The sequence below is a fragment of the Oncorhynchus tshawytscha genome, linkage group LG19, assembly GCF_018296145.1.
Source record: "Oncorhynchus tshawytscha isolate Ot180627B linkage group LG19, Otsh_v2.0, whole genome shotgun sequence".
Taxonomy (NCBI): domain Eukaryota; kingdom Metazoa; phylum Chordata; class Actinopteri; order Salmoniformes; family Salmonidae; genus Oncorhynchus; species Oncorhynchus tshawytscha.
The window spans coordinates 1,144,386-1,158,117 of NC_056447.1; the positions used below are offsets into that span (position 1 = coordinate 1,144,386).

A 13,732-nucleotide genomic window follows, 5' to 3' on the forward strand; every position below is an offset into this window, starting at 1 on the left:
CGGTCCGCCCTGCTCCTTACGTGATGACACCTCCATATATTCCTACCCTTCTCACTCGGAGATCAGTGCATCCGAAACTATTGGCTTTGAACCAATGACATCTTTTCCCAGCCTCCTGCTCCAATGAATTTGGAGCCTTTCCAAATTGTGGTAATTCCAAATTGTTTTTATTTATTTTTTATTTCACCTTTATTTAACTAGGTATGCTAGTTGAGAACAAGTTCTCATTTGCAACTGCGACCTGGCCAAGATAAAGCAAAGCAGTTCGACACATACAACAACACATGGAATAAACAAACATACAATCAATAATACAGTAGAACAATCTATAAACTGCATGTGCAAATGAGGTAGGATAAGAGAGGTAAAGGCAATTAATAGGCCATGGTGGCGAAGTAATTACAATATAGCAATTAAACACTGGAATGGTAGGGTGTGCAGAAGATGAATGTGCAAGTAGAGATACTGGGGTGCAAAGGAGCAAAATAAATAAATAAATACAGTATGGGGATGAGGTAGATTGTATGGGCTATTTACAGATGAGCTATGAACCGGTGCAGTGATCTATGAGCTGCTCTGACAGCTGGTGCTTAAAGCTGGTGAGGGAGGTAAGAGTCTCCAGCTTCAGAGATTTTTGCAGTTTGTTCCAGTCATTGGCAGCAGAGAACTGGAAGGAGAGGCGGCCAAAGGAAGAATTGGCTTTGGGGGTGACCAGTGAGATATACCTGCTAGAGCGCGTGCTACGGGTGGGTGCTGCTATGGTGACCAGTGAGCTGAGATAAGGCAGGGCTTTACCTAGCAGAGACTTGTAGATGACCTGGAGCCAGTGGGTTTGGCGACAAGTATGAAGCGAGGGCCAGCCAACAGGAGCATACAGGTCGCAGTGGTGGGTAGTATATGGGGCTTTGGTGACAAACCAGATGACACTGTGATAGACTGCATCCAATTGGTTGAATAGAGTGTTGGAAGCTATTTTGTAAATGACATCACCGAAGTCGAGGATCGGTAGGATGGTCAGTTTTACGAGGGTATGTTTTACGAGGGTATGTTTGGCAGCATGAGTGAAGGATGCTTTGTTGCGAAATAGGAAGCCAATTCTAGATTTAATTTTGGATTGGAGATGTTTAATGTGAGTCTGGAAGGAGAGTTAACAGTCTAACCAGACACCTAGGAATTTGTAGTTGTCCACATATTAAGTCAGAACCGTCCAGAGTAGTGATGCTGGACGGGCGGGCAGGTGCGGGCAGCGATCGGTTGAAGAGCATGCATTACGGTACATATACACAAGGCGATTTACTTTGAGGGTTATGTCTCGGGATACGGCGCCCACATAAAATGAGTCTTAACGTGAGAGACTACAACTGGAGAAGAGGCTTCAAATGGATTTGATTCGTGAATGTCAGGAGATGAAAAAGCTTGAGCAACAACATTTGTTACAAAAACAATCTGCCAATCAACCCTCTACTCCCGCAATGCCTCACTGCTTTCACTGCTCCAGTTCAGGTCCACCTGTAAATTTGTCCAATATTGGTGCTTTCAAGACAACTGGGAACTCAAAGAAACTGAGGTCAAATCATGCAATCAGTGATCTTCAGGTCAGAAAGTCGGCACTCTAGAAAGATGCCAGAGTTTCCCAGCTTGGAATTCTGAGATGGATGACCGTTTTTTTCCATGTTCCCAACAGGAAATATCCTTATCCAGACTGTTCGCTACATCATGATTGGGAATGACTCTCAAATGACTGTGCCGACTGGGTACAGACATCAGTTCAACGTCTAGTTATGATTTACATTAGTTTGAGTTATCAACTAATGGGAATTAGTTGGATTTAGGTAAAAGTTGACTGAAAAAAAATATAAAATGCCCTTACATTTATGACTTTTTGAAAATATAATCAGTTTTCCACATTGATTCAAAGTCATCCCATAGAATTTTTGGGTTGAAATGATGTGGAAACAACGTTGATTCAACCAGGATTTGCCCAGTGGGTGGGTATAGATGGGGGCAGCAGTGGAGATGAAGATGACATGTTTCAAATTGGATATGATCTAAGAAAGATGTGGTAAGTTAAATGTAGTGTTGTTAAAAAATATATAGTGATTTTGGAGTCATCATTTAGGGTATTGTTTACTTTTGGAACATCTGTTTATTTCCTTCTTGATGACCATTATATTTTTGATGGTGTTAAGAAAATAAAAAATATGTATCACTTTAACAAATAAGGTCACAGTTCAATGTTGCATTAGTTGATTGCTTAAACAAATTATTTAAGATATTCTAATACCCAATACCATTTAACTGCCATTGCATGCAAAAGCTGTCATTGCAAATCCGGAAGACAATGTTGCAGTCTCAGGTGCAGAGAGAATGAGAGGACACACATAATCACATAAGATTAAACATTTTAAAAGTTTGTTTATATTTAATTGGTGTAATATAATTGTTTCCCTTTTCAAATTCAGTGTGTTGTGTTCATTATTTTGTTGAATTACTTCCCAGATGCAATAAGTACATAATGCTCCAGTCTTTTTTAAGCTTGAACCTATTTGTTGACTGTTGTTCAGGTTTAATTTTAAAATGCCTACAGTGTACAGTATGTATCATAGAACAGCATTAAGGAATAAAGCATGACAACATTTTATTATATCAATGGTCTAGACTCTAGAGGTAAATAACATTTGATATTAAATAACAAGATGTGCATAAAAACACAAAGATTTAGATGAATGGAGATTTTGTAGAAATGTCAGGGGGGAAAAACATGTAGTATGTGGGATAGCAAAATAAACCATGTGAAGTTCAATTTTGTCAGTCATGATACATGATGCAATCTAGTCAGATCAATGGTGTGTATAAACCCTGTATTTATGATGCTATGAATTGGCCAATTAGAGGATTTGAAGCCACCTGTCGGACATACTGGCACTCCACAGAAGGAGCAGTCCTCCTTCGGAATGAATGGAATTCTACCCCAGGAGGTTGGTGGCACCTTAAATGGATTATGCCTGCAGCATATTATCAGCCGTCCTCCTCTTAGCAGCCTCCACTGAATTCTACAGTATTTACGTTAAAATTACATGCATTTAAGTTATTTTTTTGTTGTGGTGGGGACAGTAGCATTAGTATTTTTTTAAGGAAAAATTCTACTTTAAGGAATTTTTTGGATATTTTTTAATGTTTATGTTGAGCGCACATAATATAATTTAAAGTCTACATTAAGATGTCTGAAATAGAATAAACGTGGCAAAAACAAATATAGACATTAATAAATGCATTTCTATAGAGCATATATTTTTACAACGGTGGAGGAGTTCCAAACTGGAGGCAGGCGCGGGTGCTTCAAAACAGCACCCCCTGTCAATCATCTAGTGTATATATAAATATTTGAGTCAGATATGCATCCCTATCTAATCTTCTTGTCGTAGTATCCCTCAAAACAGTCAGTAAAAAAATGTATACATTTATTTGAAAAATATGCCTCAGGGAATATAATGTCCTTGACGACTGGGAACCTACACTGGCAGCCCAATAGGGAGTTAAGGGGATGAGGTCTCACTAACATCCTGTTACATGACTCTTTTACCCCGGTCATGCACACATGATTTTGTTAATGTATGTCCCAGCTATGCAGTTTCCATGTTGGTGTCATGGGATGATCATAGCACCATCTCTCTGTTCCCACAGCTCTAAGGTCCCAGAGATCTCACTCCACCTCCATGAAGCCTCTGTGAGTGATAGTGAAGTCCAGTCCACAGATCCAGTAGTGTCATAATAACCTCTAGGTTTCTGTGGATGGCACTGTGGCTTCATCCAGCCATGAGAGCCAGCTGTACTGCACCCGGCCTCCAGTTCCCTCTGGCGGTTGCTCCTCCTGGTCTTCCTGTGCTGCCTGAAATCCCCCAGCAGGAAGTCTCCCAGGTGGCCTGTGTGGATGTCCCAGTAGGGGCCCTTCCCATCCTCACAGTGTCCCACCTTGATTTATTGATTGAATTTTTTTGACAAATATAAACTGCCAATACCTACTTTTTTTAACTATCAAGGATAACACAATAATTACTTATTTACATTGTGGTCCTTTTATTAAAAAGCCATCCTCTCCTCCTCATTCTGGGACAAGTTGTGCCTCGCAATGTTTCTCCAGCCATGGCCCTGACCTCCGACACCCGGGCCCTGAAGTAGGGGAACTGGTCCTCCATGGTGCTGCAGCTGTAGGCCAAGTTGAACTTCCAAGAGGAGGAGGAGAGGATGGCTTAGGCGATCAGGGCGATGTAGGAGAGCGAGGGCTTTGCAGAGGGCTCTGGATTGCCATGTTTTGTGTCCTCACCGTCCCAGGTGTTGTTGTCTGAGAGCGGCTCGGACTGAATGTCACCCGGCAGGCTGGATGTTTCTGTGGGATGTCATCGCGAACAGTGCTGAGGCCTGTCTTGAGTGACTCCCTCTTTACTGGAGCAATTTCTGCATCCCTGCCTGACGCTGACCCCAGCTCTTCTATCTATGTCTCCTTGGCACTGTATGTCTCCTTGAAATTAGTCCTGTATTTTTGTGACAGCTGTAAGTCGACATTGGATATTTCAAACTTTTTAACAAATCAAAATCTGAAAAATTGTATGTCTCTATCAGTTTTGCACATCAGACTGAAATTTTCCCATTCCTCCTTGCAAAACAGCTCGAGCTCAGTGAGGTTGGATGGAGAGCATTTGTGAACAGCAGTTTTCAGTTCTTTCCACAGATTCTCGATTGGATTCAGGATATGTTTATTTTTGAACCATTCCATTGAATTTTGGTTTTGGATCATTGTCTTGGGAAGACAAATCTCAGTCTCAGGTCTTTTGCAGACTCCATCAGGTTTTCTTCCAGAATGGTCCTGTATTTGGCTCCATCCATCTTCCCATCAATTTTAACCATTTTCCCTGTCCCTGCTGAAGAAAAGCAGGCCCAAACCATGAGCTGCCACCACCATGTTTGACAGTGAGGATGGTGTGTTCAGGGTGATGAGCTGTGTTGGCACTTTGCCAAACATAGCGTTTTGCATTGTTGCCAAAAAGTCCAGCCTCTCCGCCTGCCTATACCTCTCTGACCATCCCTTCTACTGGCTCCACTTCTAACTTATTTTTCTCTATGCCCATGTCTGTGTTTGTCATGACTTTCAGTAGTCAGCTTTACAGCACAAATGCTAAGAGTGTCTGTTGAGCGCCTTCCTACATGCTTTGGTGTTAGTGGAAAGACATTTCTGTTGTAGGCTACCAGTCTTTCCTGTGATGATTTGCACGGTCTGTTTGACTCTTTTGTTTCTCCTCTTTTCTTAACCACATTCAGTCCCTGCGTGCCACATTCTTTCACAGATAAAAGGCCAACTCTCATGAAACATTCGTCATTCATCAAATCGGAAACTGTAGATTGTGAGTTGTTACAAGACGCAGCTAGCTAACTCTCACTGAGATAAGACTGGAGCTATGTGGTCATTGTTTGCTATTTTGAGTTGCACAAGGGGGTTTTGATTAAGCAAATGATGTTCCACGTAATACAGAGTTTGTCATTCTGAGAGAAAAAAAGATTCTAATATTTTAAACTATTTGGGACGTGTCGGCAGTTAACCTGAAGTGTCTATTCAAGGAGTTTCACCTTTATAACAAAATGTGTTTTATCCAGTATTTATGACATGATTAACCCTTTGACCCTTATTAGGAGAAGTTGACTAACATAACATTACACACAGGAGACAACAAACTATCCTAGAAAATGTTTGTTTTGGTGACAGACTTAACAGTGCACACCCGAGGTCTGGTTCCGGGTGCCGAGATTAGTTTGAATCAAATAACGAAGTTAGTTAAGATCAGCCTACATCTCAAATGTTTGACTATTTATATCATTGTTGTGAAGCAGTGTCTCAAAGAACAGCCATTGATATTATTTTCTCAGTGTTCTCCTGAGCCCACACTGCATAGTTGAAGTCCCTTCTGACCTATTTATAGTGCTGGCCTTCGCTACAATGTCATCTGTAACTCGACTCCATCTGTTTAGTCACAACATGTTGAATGTCAGTTGCCAGAGAGAAGCAGAGAACTTGGCTCTGCGATTCCCCTTCACTCTGTCACTAGACAGCCCAATGGAGTCTGCTGCGGCTGAACCAAGACCCACTGGGGTCAGCAGCCTCTTGGGTGTCCCAGGGCTCATCACCTGGGACGGGAACGAGGCGATTGATGCGGAGGTGATCGGTGGCATCAGGCCCAGGTCCTCCCCTCTTCCACGGAGAAGGAGCTCCAGTGACTTAAAGGACTGCGAGCTCGAGCTGACGCCGTCAAGCTCCAGGAGGGTGTCCTTTGCGGACGCCCTCGGCCAAAACCTGGTGAACGTGAAAGAGTTTGACTCGTGGGACATAACCATCCCGCTGAATTTCGACGCCCTTGAGGGAGAGAAAGAGGTAGAGGAATACTACCTGTCCTCCTTATACACTCCTCCACCGTCCCAAGAAGCCATGGTCCTGAGGGTTCAGGAGCAGAAGCTAGAGCTGGAGAGCATTGAGTTACTCCGCGGGACTACGATACTGAGGGGCGTGGTCCGTGTTCTCAATGTCTCATTTGATAAGATGGTGTACATCCGCACCTCTCTGGATGCCTGGGTCACGCACTTTGACCTGCTGGCAGAGTTCATACCAGGGTCCAGCAATGGAGACACTGACTGCTTCTCCTTCAAGCTCACCCTGGTGCCCCCCTTTGGGGAAAAGGGGGCCAGAGTGGACTTCTGTCTCCGGTATGAGACCCCTGTTGGGACTTTCTGGGCCAACAATAGTGACCGGAACTATGTGATGTTTTGTCACCAGAAAGTCAAAGAGCTGAAAGATAAAGCACAAAAATACGAAAACGGGCGTAGGAAAAGCATCCTGAAAGCCAACATGTGAGGATGATCAGATTAATCAATACAGGCTTGTTTTGAGTGTGTGTAGATTGATGGAATGATTGAATGCTACAGCAGTACGTTTCTGAAAATGTGTGGTCCAGTCTAGTGGTCCAGTCATGTGAAAGCTATGATGCTTTCACATTGATAATGCCCCTCCTCAAAATACACCGTTTTACATATATCTAGATATATTTGCTTCCTAAAAATAAGCCAATTTGCAGTTTATTATGGAATTATGATTTTACAGTAAATGTTGGGCAATTGTTGTTGGGTCTTTTTTCCTGAGCTTCGTTTAATTTATTTACAGTCATGAATTTCCCTGTGACGAAAACTGGTTATCCATCAGTGATGAATCGTCAGGTAATCATTTATTGTACTAAATCATTAAAAAGTTAAATGACTCTGCCATACATTAAAATCAGTTACATTAAATCAATTACATTAAATCAATTACATTAAATCAATTACATTAAATCCATTACATTAAATCATGAACTAATGTAAATTATGATTTTTCCTCTCTAGATGTAAACAAACGTGGAGGAGAGATGACTAGTGTGAACATCTCTGAGTCTGAGTCAGGAGCACTCGAAGATGATCATCAGAAATTACTGGTGAGTAACACCTGCAGCATTTGGATTTCAGAACTTTTACAGATGACTCATGTATCCATGGTTTTCTTACAACATACGCTTTTGTGATAGATAGCTTGACATAACTTTTGTGTACGATTTTCAAATGAGCCTTACTTGTTATTGTGGCCTTCAAGGATGATTAATGCGAGGTTTAATTGTGTTTTTTTATGTGATCTACAGTAAATGGCATGGTAAAATGCAATGGTTAGGCTTAAAGCTGCAATATGTAACTTTTTGAGCGACCCACTAAATTCACATAGAACTGTGTGTTATAGATCTGCCATGCTCATTGAAAGCAAGTATAAGAAGCGGTAGACCTGTTCTATGTGCTCTAAGTTTCGTTTTTGCGTCTTTTGCTTTTGGTTTTGTATACCAGCTGAAAATGCAATGTTTTTGGTTATGGAAAGTATATTTCACAGCAGTTTAGATGGTACAATGATTCTCTACACTAAACTTGCTTATTTTGTCACATAAATTGAAATTAAGTGAACCTTTAGAATTTTAGCAACCAGGAAATGGAGGAGTGATTTCTTTATAGGTCATCTTTAAACAGCTTGAGGTGACCTCAGAAACAGGAGACAGTGAACCCTGTTGCTCTTTCTCAATATGTCATGTGATCACTGATGTCCGAGCCCTGGTAGTCACTACTTTAACATACTGTACTAGTTGCATATTTATGACACTTGAGTCAAATGCCAAGTATTTATATATATTCCATGACAGGAGCTTAGAGAGGTCTTACATGGTCACATGAGTGACTAAGCAACACATTGCAATGGCTACATTACAATCTCAAACATTCAAATGTTACTGGCCAGAGGCCAGTGCTCATGTGAGATTTGGTTTGGGGTGCCAAAATTAAATGTCTAAAAATATATTTTGGCTTGGTCATGAGCAATATTTAATCTGAATGTGCCAATCTAAATGTCATCATCCCCAAACTAGCCTAACAATTGAGGAGGCATTGTGTGAGAAAGCTAAATTGAATCTATCCTTCTTGCTGTTTGACAGATTGAGAGCAGCCACAACTCCAGCCGGAGAAACAGACGAAAGGCAGCACGATTGGTGAAGGTGCAGGACTACTTCATTCAGAGAGAGGATGAGACCCAAGAGAAAGAGAAGGGAGCAGTGGAACCATCACAGATCCCACGGGAAAGCACATTCCCACAGGAAACACCTTCAAATGGGCCTGTGGTACAACCACTGCCACCACAGCACAGGAAAAAGTTTGGGCTGCAGGCGACTTCAGATTCTCTAGCTACGTGCAACAAATTGTCTCCTGGTCTCAGGGACAGCACGTCTTGTGAGGAGTCAGTGAAACCTGAGAACATAGACTCAATGGTCAGCTCAGCCCCATCCGAGCTGGGAGAGGAACATGCCTCACCGATCCCCAGCAACAAGTCAGATTTAACTGATCAACCCGCTGCTCTGTGCCAAAATGGTGATACGTCTGTTTCTAAAGTGGAAGGAAGTGCTCTGATGCAGATGGAATCTGAGAAGGGTGGATCTGCCATCAGCACAGAAGGAACACGTTCAGATAACACTGTGAGGTTGGAGAACAGCACAGCAGGCTCAGTCCCAGGCCAGACCAATAGCTTTACGTTTGGAAATGTTGTGGCCCCACTATACTGTCAGGTATTTGGTAGAGTGGTGAGCGAGAGCCAGAGCTCAACCGATATTGGGAATCGAACAAGGGGGACATTGCATGGAAGGGATTCAACAGCCTGTACAGTCCAGAGTTACGTAGAAACTCACTCCTGTGTTTCAGCTGATACCCACGGGACACCTGAAGAAAAGCCTGTAGATCAACAGCAATATCTTGAATCAAACCAAGGACAGTTCATCTCTGGATTAAGTGCAGAAAAAGAGTCTGAACTTGAACCTCTGTCAGAAAAGGCAGGAGGTTTTCCCAGGGCTCACACTGCCCTGCACACTGCTGCTGCTCTCAGGGCACAAATCCCCAAAGAGGACTCAGTCCTCCAGGGGCCTGAAGAGAACATTCTGCCTCCCCAGTCCCAGATCCACCAGGACAGCGAGTTTTTCCAGACACAAACCCCATTACCAAACACAACACTTTCACAAACTCCTCCAGACACAACACTTTCACAAACATTGATAGACACAACACAAGGCAGTCTCTTACAGTCACAAACTGAAATGAGGTCTAAACATGTCTCTGCTGAAATTAATATGCAGGGGTACAGTGGTGGATATGAGAGACCTGATGAGTCAGAGGAAATGGAGAACCCTTCCCCAGCCAACACTGACGAATGGTCAACAGGCACATTCACAGAATTAGTAGGCACATATATAGCCATGCTAGAGCCTGTGTATACTGACCTAAAGGTTTTCACTTCCACAACAAAGGTGGAGGAAAAGATCCCCACTGAGCACCAAAGCGTAGCTGTGACCTGTACAGACACACTGGAGGAAGAAACCAGTGGGACAATGTTAAAAGAGGACCCCATTGTCATTAAGGGTTGGACATCATTGGAGAAGTTGATGAGAAAACAAACGGATCAAGTGAAGGGTGAACCATCAGTTGAAGTGTCAAACACCTTTGGTGATGAAGAAAACAGGCATTCTATTGACAGTAAGGTTTATAGTGAGGAAGAAGACGAGATGACAAACTATGTGAGGGATGATTATGATGAAGACACTGACAAGGTCCCAATGTCCAAAGAAGAAGATATTCATAAGGAAGATGACCTGGTCATTGTGAAAAATAAGGAGGATTTAGTTCCTGCAGAGAACGAGAAAGGTCCAAGTGATGGACAACCATTGCTGATGAACAATATAATAGGTAAAGACTGGGAGGGGACTGTGGAAGAGGAAGAGGAGGAGATGATGGGGGAATATGTGGAAGAGGGTGAATGGGAAGAAGAGAAAGTAGAAGTGGAGATGATGGCTGGGGAAAGGCAGTTGGAGGAGGTAGGGGAGGTGGAGGCAACAGAGGAGGAAGTGGGGAAGGAGGTGACCAAGGAGGAGTTGGCAGTAGAAGAGGTGGATAAGGACAAAGAAGAAATTATGTTATGGGAAAAGGTACAAGGAAGGGTGGAGGAAGAGCTGGTGAAAGGAGAGGAGGAAATGGAGAAAGAAATGGAGGACGAGATGGTTGTTGAAGAAGAACTGGAGGAATTAGAGGACGGGGATGTGAAATGGATAGAGTGGGAGGAAGAGGAGATTGTAGAGGAAGAGAAGGAGGAGGAAGCAGAGAAAGACAAAGTAGATGTAGAATTACTCGATGATCAAAATGAATTGGTGGATGAGTTAAGCAAGCCAATGGGCAATCCTTGTGAGGGTAAGGGGGGTGAGAGCACAAATGGAAATGTTGCAGAAAAATCAGGCCCAGAAGAAAATACATTAAAGACGGCTGAAGTGTCAAATCTTTGCTACAATGACGTAACGCCGGACACCAATCATCTTGGAGGAGAGGAAATGGATTCCATCAAAGGAGACGGGGAATCCTACATTCAAACAGATGAACCTGCCCGTGAGAAAGAGGGTGAAGGTGGGGCTGAGGCGGACAACGCGTCCACAGAGTCCCCGTCAGATGATGAGATGGAGCTGTACATGCACAGTCTGAGGGCTGCACAGAAGCAGCGAAACAAGGACCTGAGTCTTGGGAAACGGCCCTCGATAAGTAGAAGAGGCAGCAGGCTGTCCATGCCGTCCATCAGTGAGTCTGTGGATGAGGCAAGCAACCAGGAAGATCAGCCACACACAGTGTCTGTGGAGCATCAATCTACAAGTGCAGTGCCTGTTGTGGAGGGAGGGCAGGATAGCACCAGGAGGAATGCCATGTGGTGGAGAGAAACATTTTCTTGGCATAATCTCTCAAAAGCACTGTTATACACCGTCCTGTTTGTGGTGTTTTTTTTTGCTGCTTACCATTATGACTTTCTGGCCTGTTTCAGTCTTTACTTGTTATCTGTGATCTGGCTGGTTTGTCAGGGGGAGAAACCGCCGATGAAAGGAAATAATAGAATAGGTCGAGACCTGTGAAAATATATGTCAGTGTTTATAAAGTGCTCCACAATACTGCAAAGAGTATCATGTAAATGTCCGTTAAAGTCAGTATATGCATTGTTCTATCCAAATTCCATCAAGAAATACTGTGTGTATATATATATATATATATATATATTTTAGAACATTCTCATTAAAATGATATTAACAGGCGAGGATATTATCCCTTAATTATCTATACTCTTATGAGTGTCACCTAGTTCAAGGCAGACCCTTTTTCAGTTCAATGGAGCACACAATAATATTATTTTTTCTAATAGAATGTCATGTGCCTTTTCTACACATTGACTATTGATGCATCTTGACAGCATGTATGTCATCTGAACACATTAGTTCAAAGCCTTACGTTCAAACAACACACCAGTTACAAAGCTATGGACCATTGCTTAGTTGGATTATTGATTATAACAACTTTTATTGCATTATTGTATTTGGTGTAAATTAAACTGATTTTAAAACAGTCTAAATTAGATTTATTTTGTACCAGATACCTCCAGATTCATAATATCAATTTACAGTATGTTATTACTTTGTTATTTAATAAATAAATAGGCTTAACAAAAACTATTATATCTATGAATCTCTTTTCTGATAACAGCAGTAGAAGAAAAAAACGTTCATTTCCTGCAATCTTTCAACAAATAATATAATTGACCACATGCGTATTTAGAGTACCCTTGGGACACATTTTAAAAAACATGTAGACATTTCCCACAATGTGAAGTATACTGCATGCAGGACTTTTGTGATGAAGCAGGGGCGGACTGGGACCATAAATCGTCCCAAGCATTTCTGACACACTGGGGTCAAATGGGCCAGTTCACTAAACTATTTTGGGTCGGTGGACGTGAAATGGGACAGCAGCCCATTAGTCAAATGATGATCATTCTGCACCAAAATCATAACATTTCTTAACAGGGCCATTTTATTTATTTATTTTACAAAAAGATGGACCGGCCTACCGTCCGTTTCTGTGATGAAGACATCACGTGCCTTATTCTTACTGTTGGACTCCATCCATCACACCACTGACCTTTAGGAGGTGAACTCTACATGGGACCACTGGAGGTTGTCAAGCAGTAGTGAGTGTGGTTGTAATTTTAGCAGACGTATTCGATTTCAATTCGCTCCCATCCAGGCTTGTTAGGGCTTTGTGATGACACATCTGCTTCCTGTACTCTGATGCATTACTGTTAGATTCGTTAGATACTGTACGGGGCTCTGTATAGGGCTCATGGACAACTTTATTGTCCGCGTTAGAGCAAACAACAGATATTTGTCTTCTGCTTCGTTCTCTTGGTAAGTAAACATGGCAGAAGTTATGCAAGGGGTATATACCTAATAGTAAGATTACAACACAATCATGGGTCAATGTTGATGTATGGTTGATTGGGAAAACAGAAAGTGTGAAAACCATAGTCCACTTTTTACCGCATATCAGCTTGAGACAGTTTGAATCTGTTCTCATGTCAAGACAATGCTGTGTATATTAGTCTTTCTGGTGTGTTGAAATGGTTTTCTTAATATACAATATAGACCGAACTGAATGTAACTGAATTCAATCTCTTTGTCTCTATCTGACTCATGCTTTGAGAAAGTGTGAAAGGCTGTTTTCCAAGGCACAGATTTTCTTTTGCCAAATAGAGTGGGGATGACAGAACATAAGATGCAGCCTAGTTCGCGAACTGTATACTCCCTATAGCATCACAGTGCAACTGCCAATCTGGACAAGCAGGTCTCTCTTCACACACTGTACAAAATGTAATGTCCCTGTCAAACCAAGTGCAGTTATTCACCTTATGATTTATGTAGCTAACTTCACCAGACATCAAAGACTCTCCCAGCAAACACCAATATGATTAAATAGGTGGTCAACACCATAAGCTTGTGCTCAATTCGAATAACTTGACAGCTAGCGCCTTGGAGCATGTTTGAACTTTAGCTGTTGGCTGTGATTGGGGTAGTACAGCTGCAATCGCTTGTCAGGGGCTTTCGGGGGCTTCCTGTGTGAGGATTATCACACCCTTTAGCTGTGCAAAATAACATGTGGACATTTTTAGCCACAGAGACACAATTACATTCTTAAAAAGGGCAGACACACAGAGAAACCTCTTCTATCTATGCAAAGAGAAATAAGGGGAATGTTTAGCTAACATGGCAAATAATATTTT

General features: G+C 42.2%; 1 protein-coding gene across 1 annotated transcript; it reads left to right on the plus strand.

The window, feature by feature from the left end:
• Positions 1-6,058: 6,058 nt before the first annotated feature.
• On the plus strand, positions 6,059-12,022 carry LOC112218210. Its single transcript, XM_024378829.2, has 4 exons — positions 6,059-6,894; positions 7,205-7,257; positions 7,423-7,511; positions 8,544-12,022. The coding sequence occupies exons 1-4, from the start codon at positions 6,107-6,109 to the stop codon at positions 11,535-11,537; spliced, it is 3,924 nt and encodes a 1,307-aa protein (XP_024234597.2). The 5' UTR covers positions 6,059-6,106; the 3' UTR covers positions 11,538-12,022.
• The last annotated feature ends 1,710 nt before the right edge of the window (positions 12,023-13,732 follow it).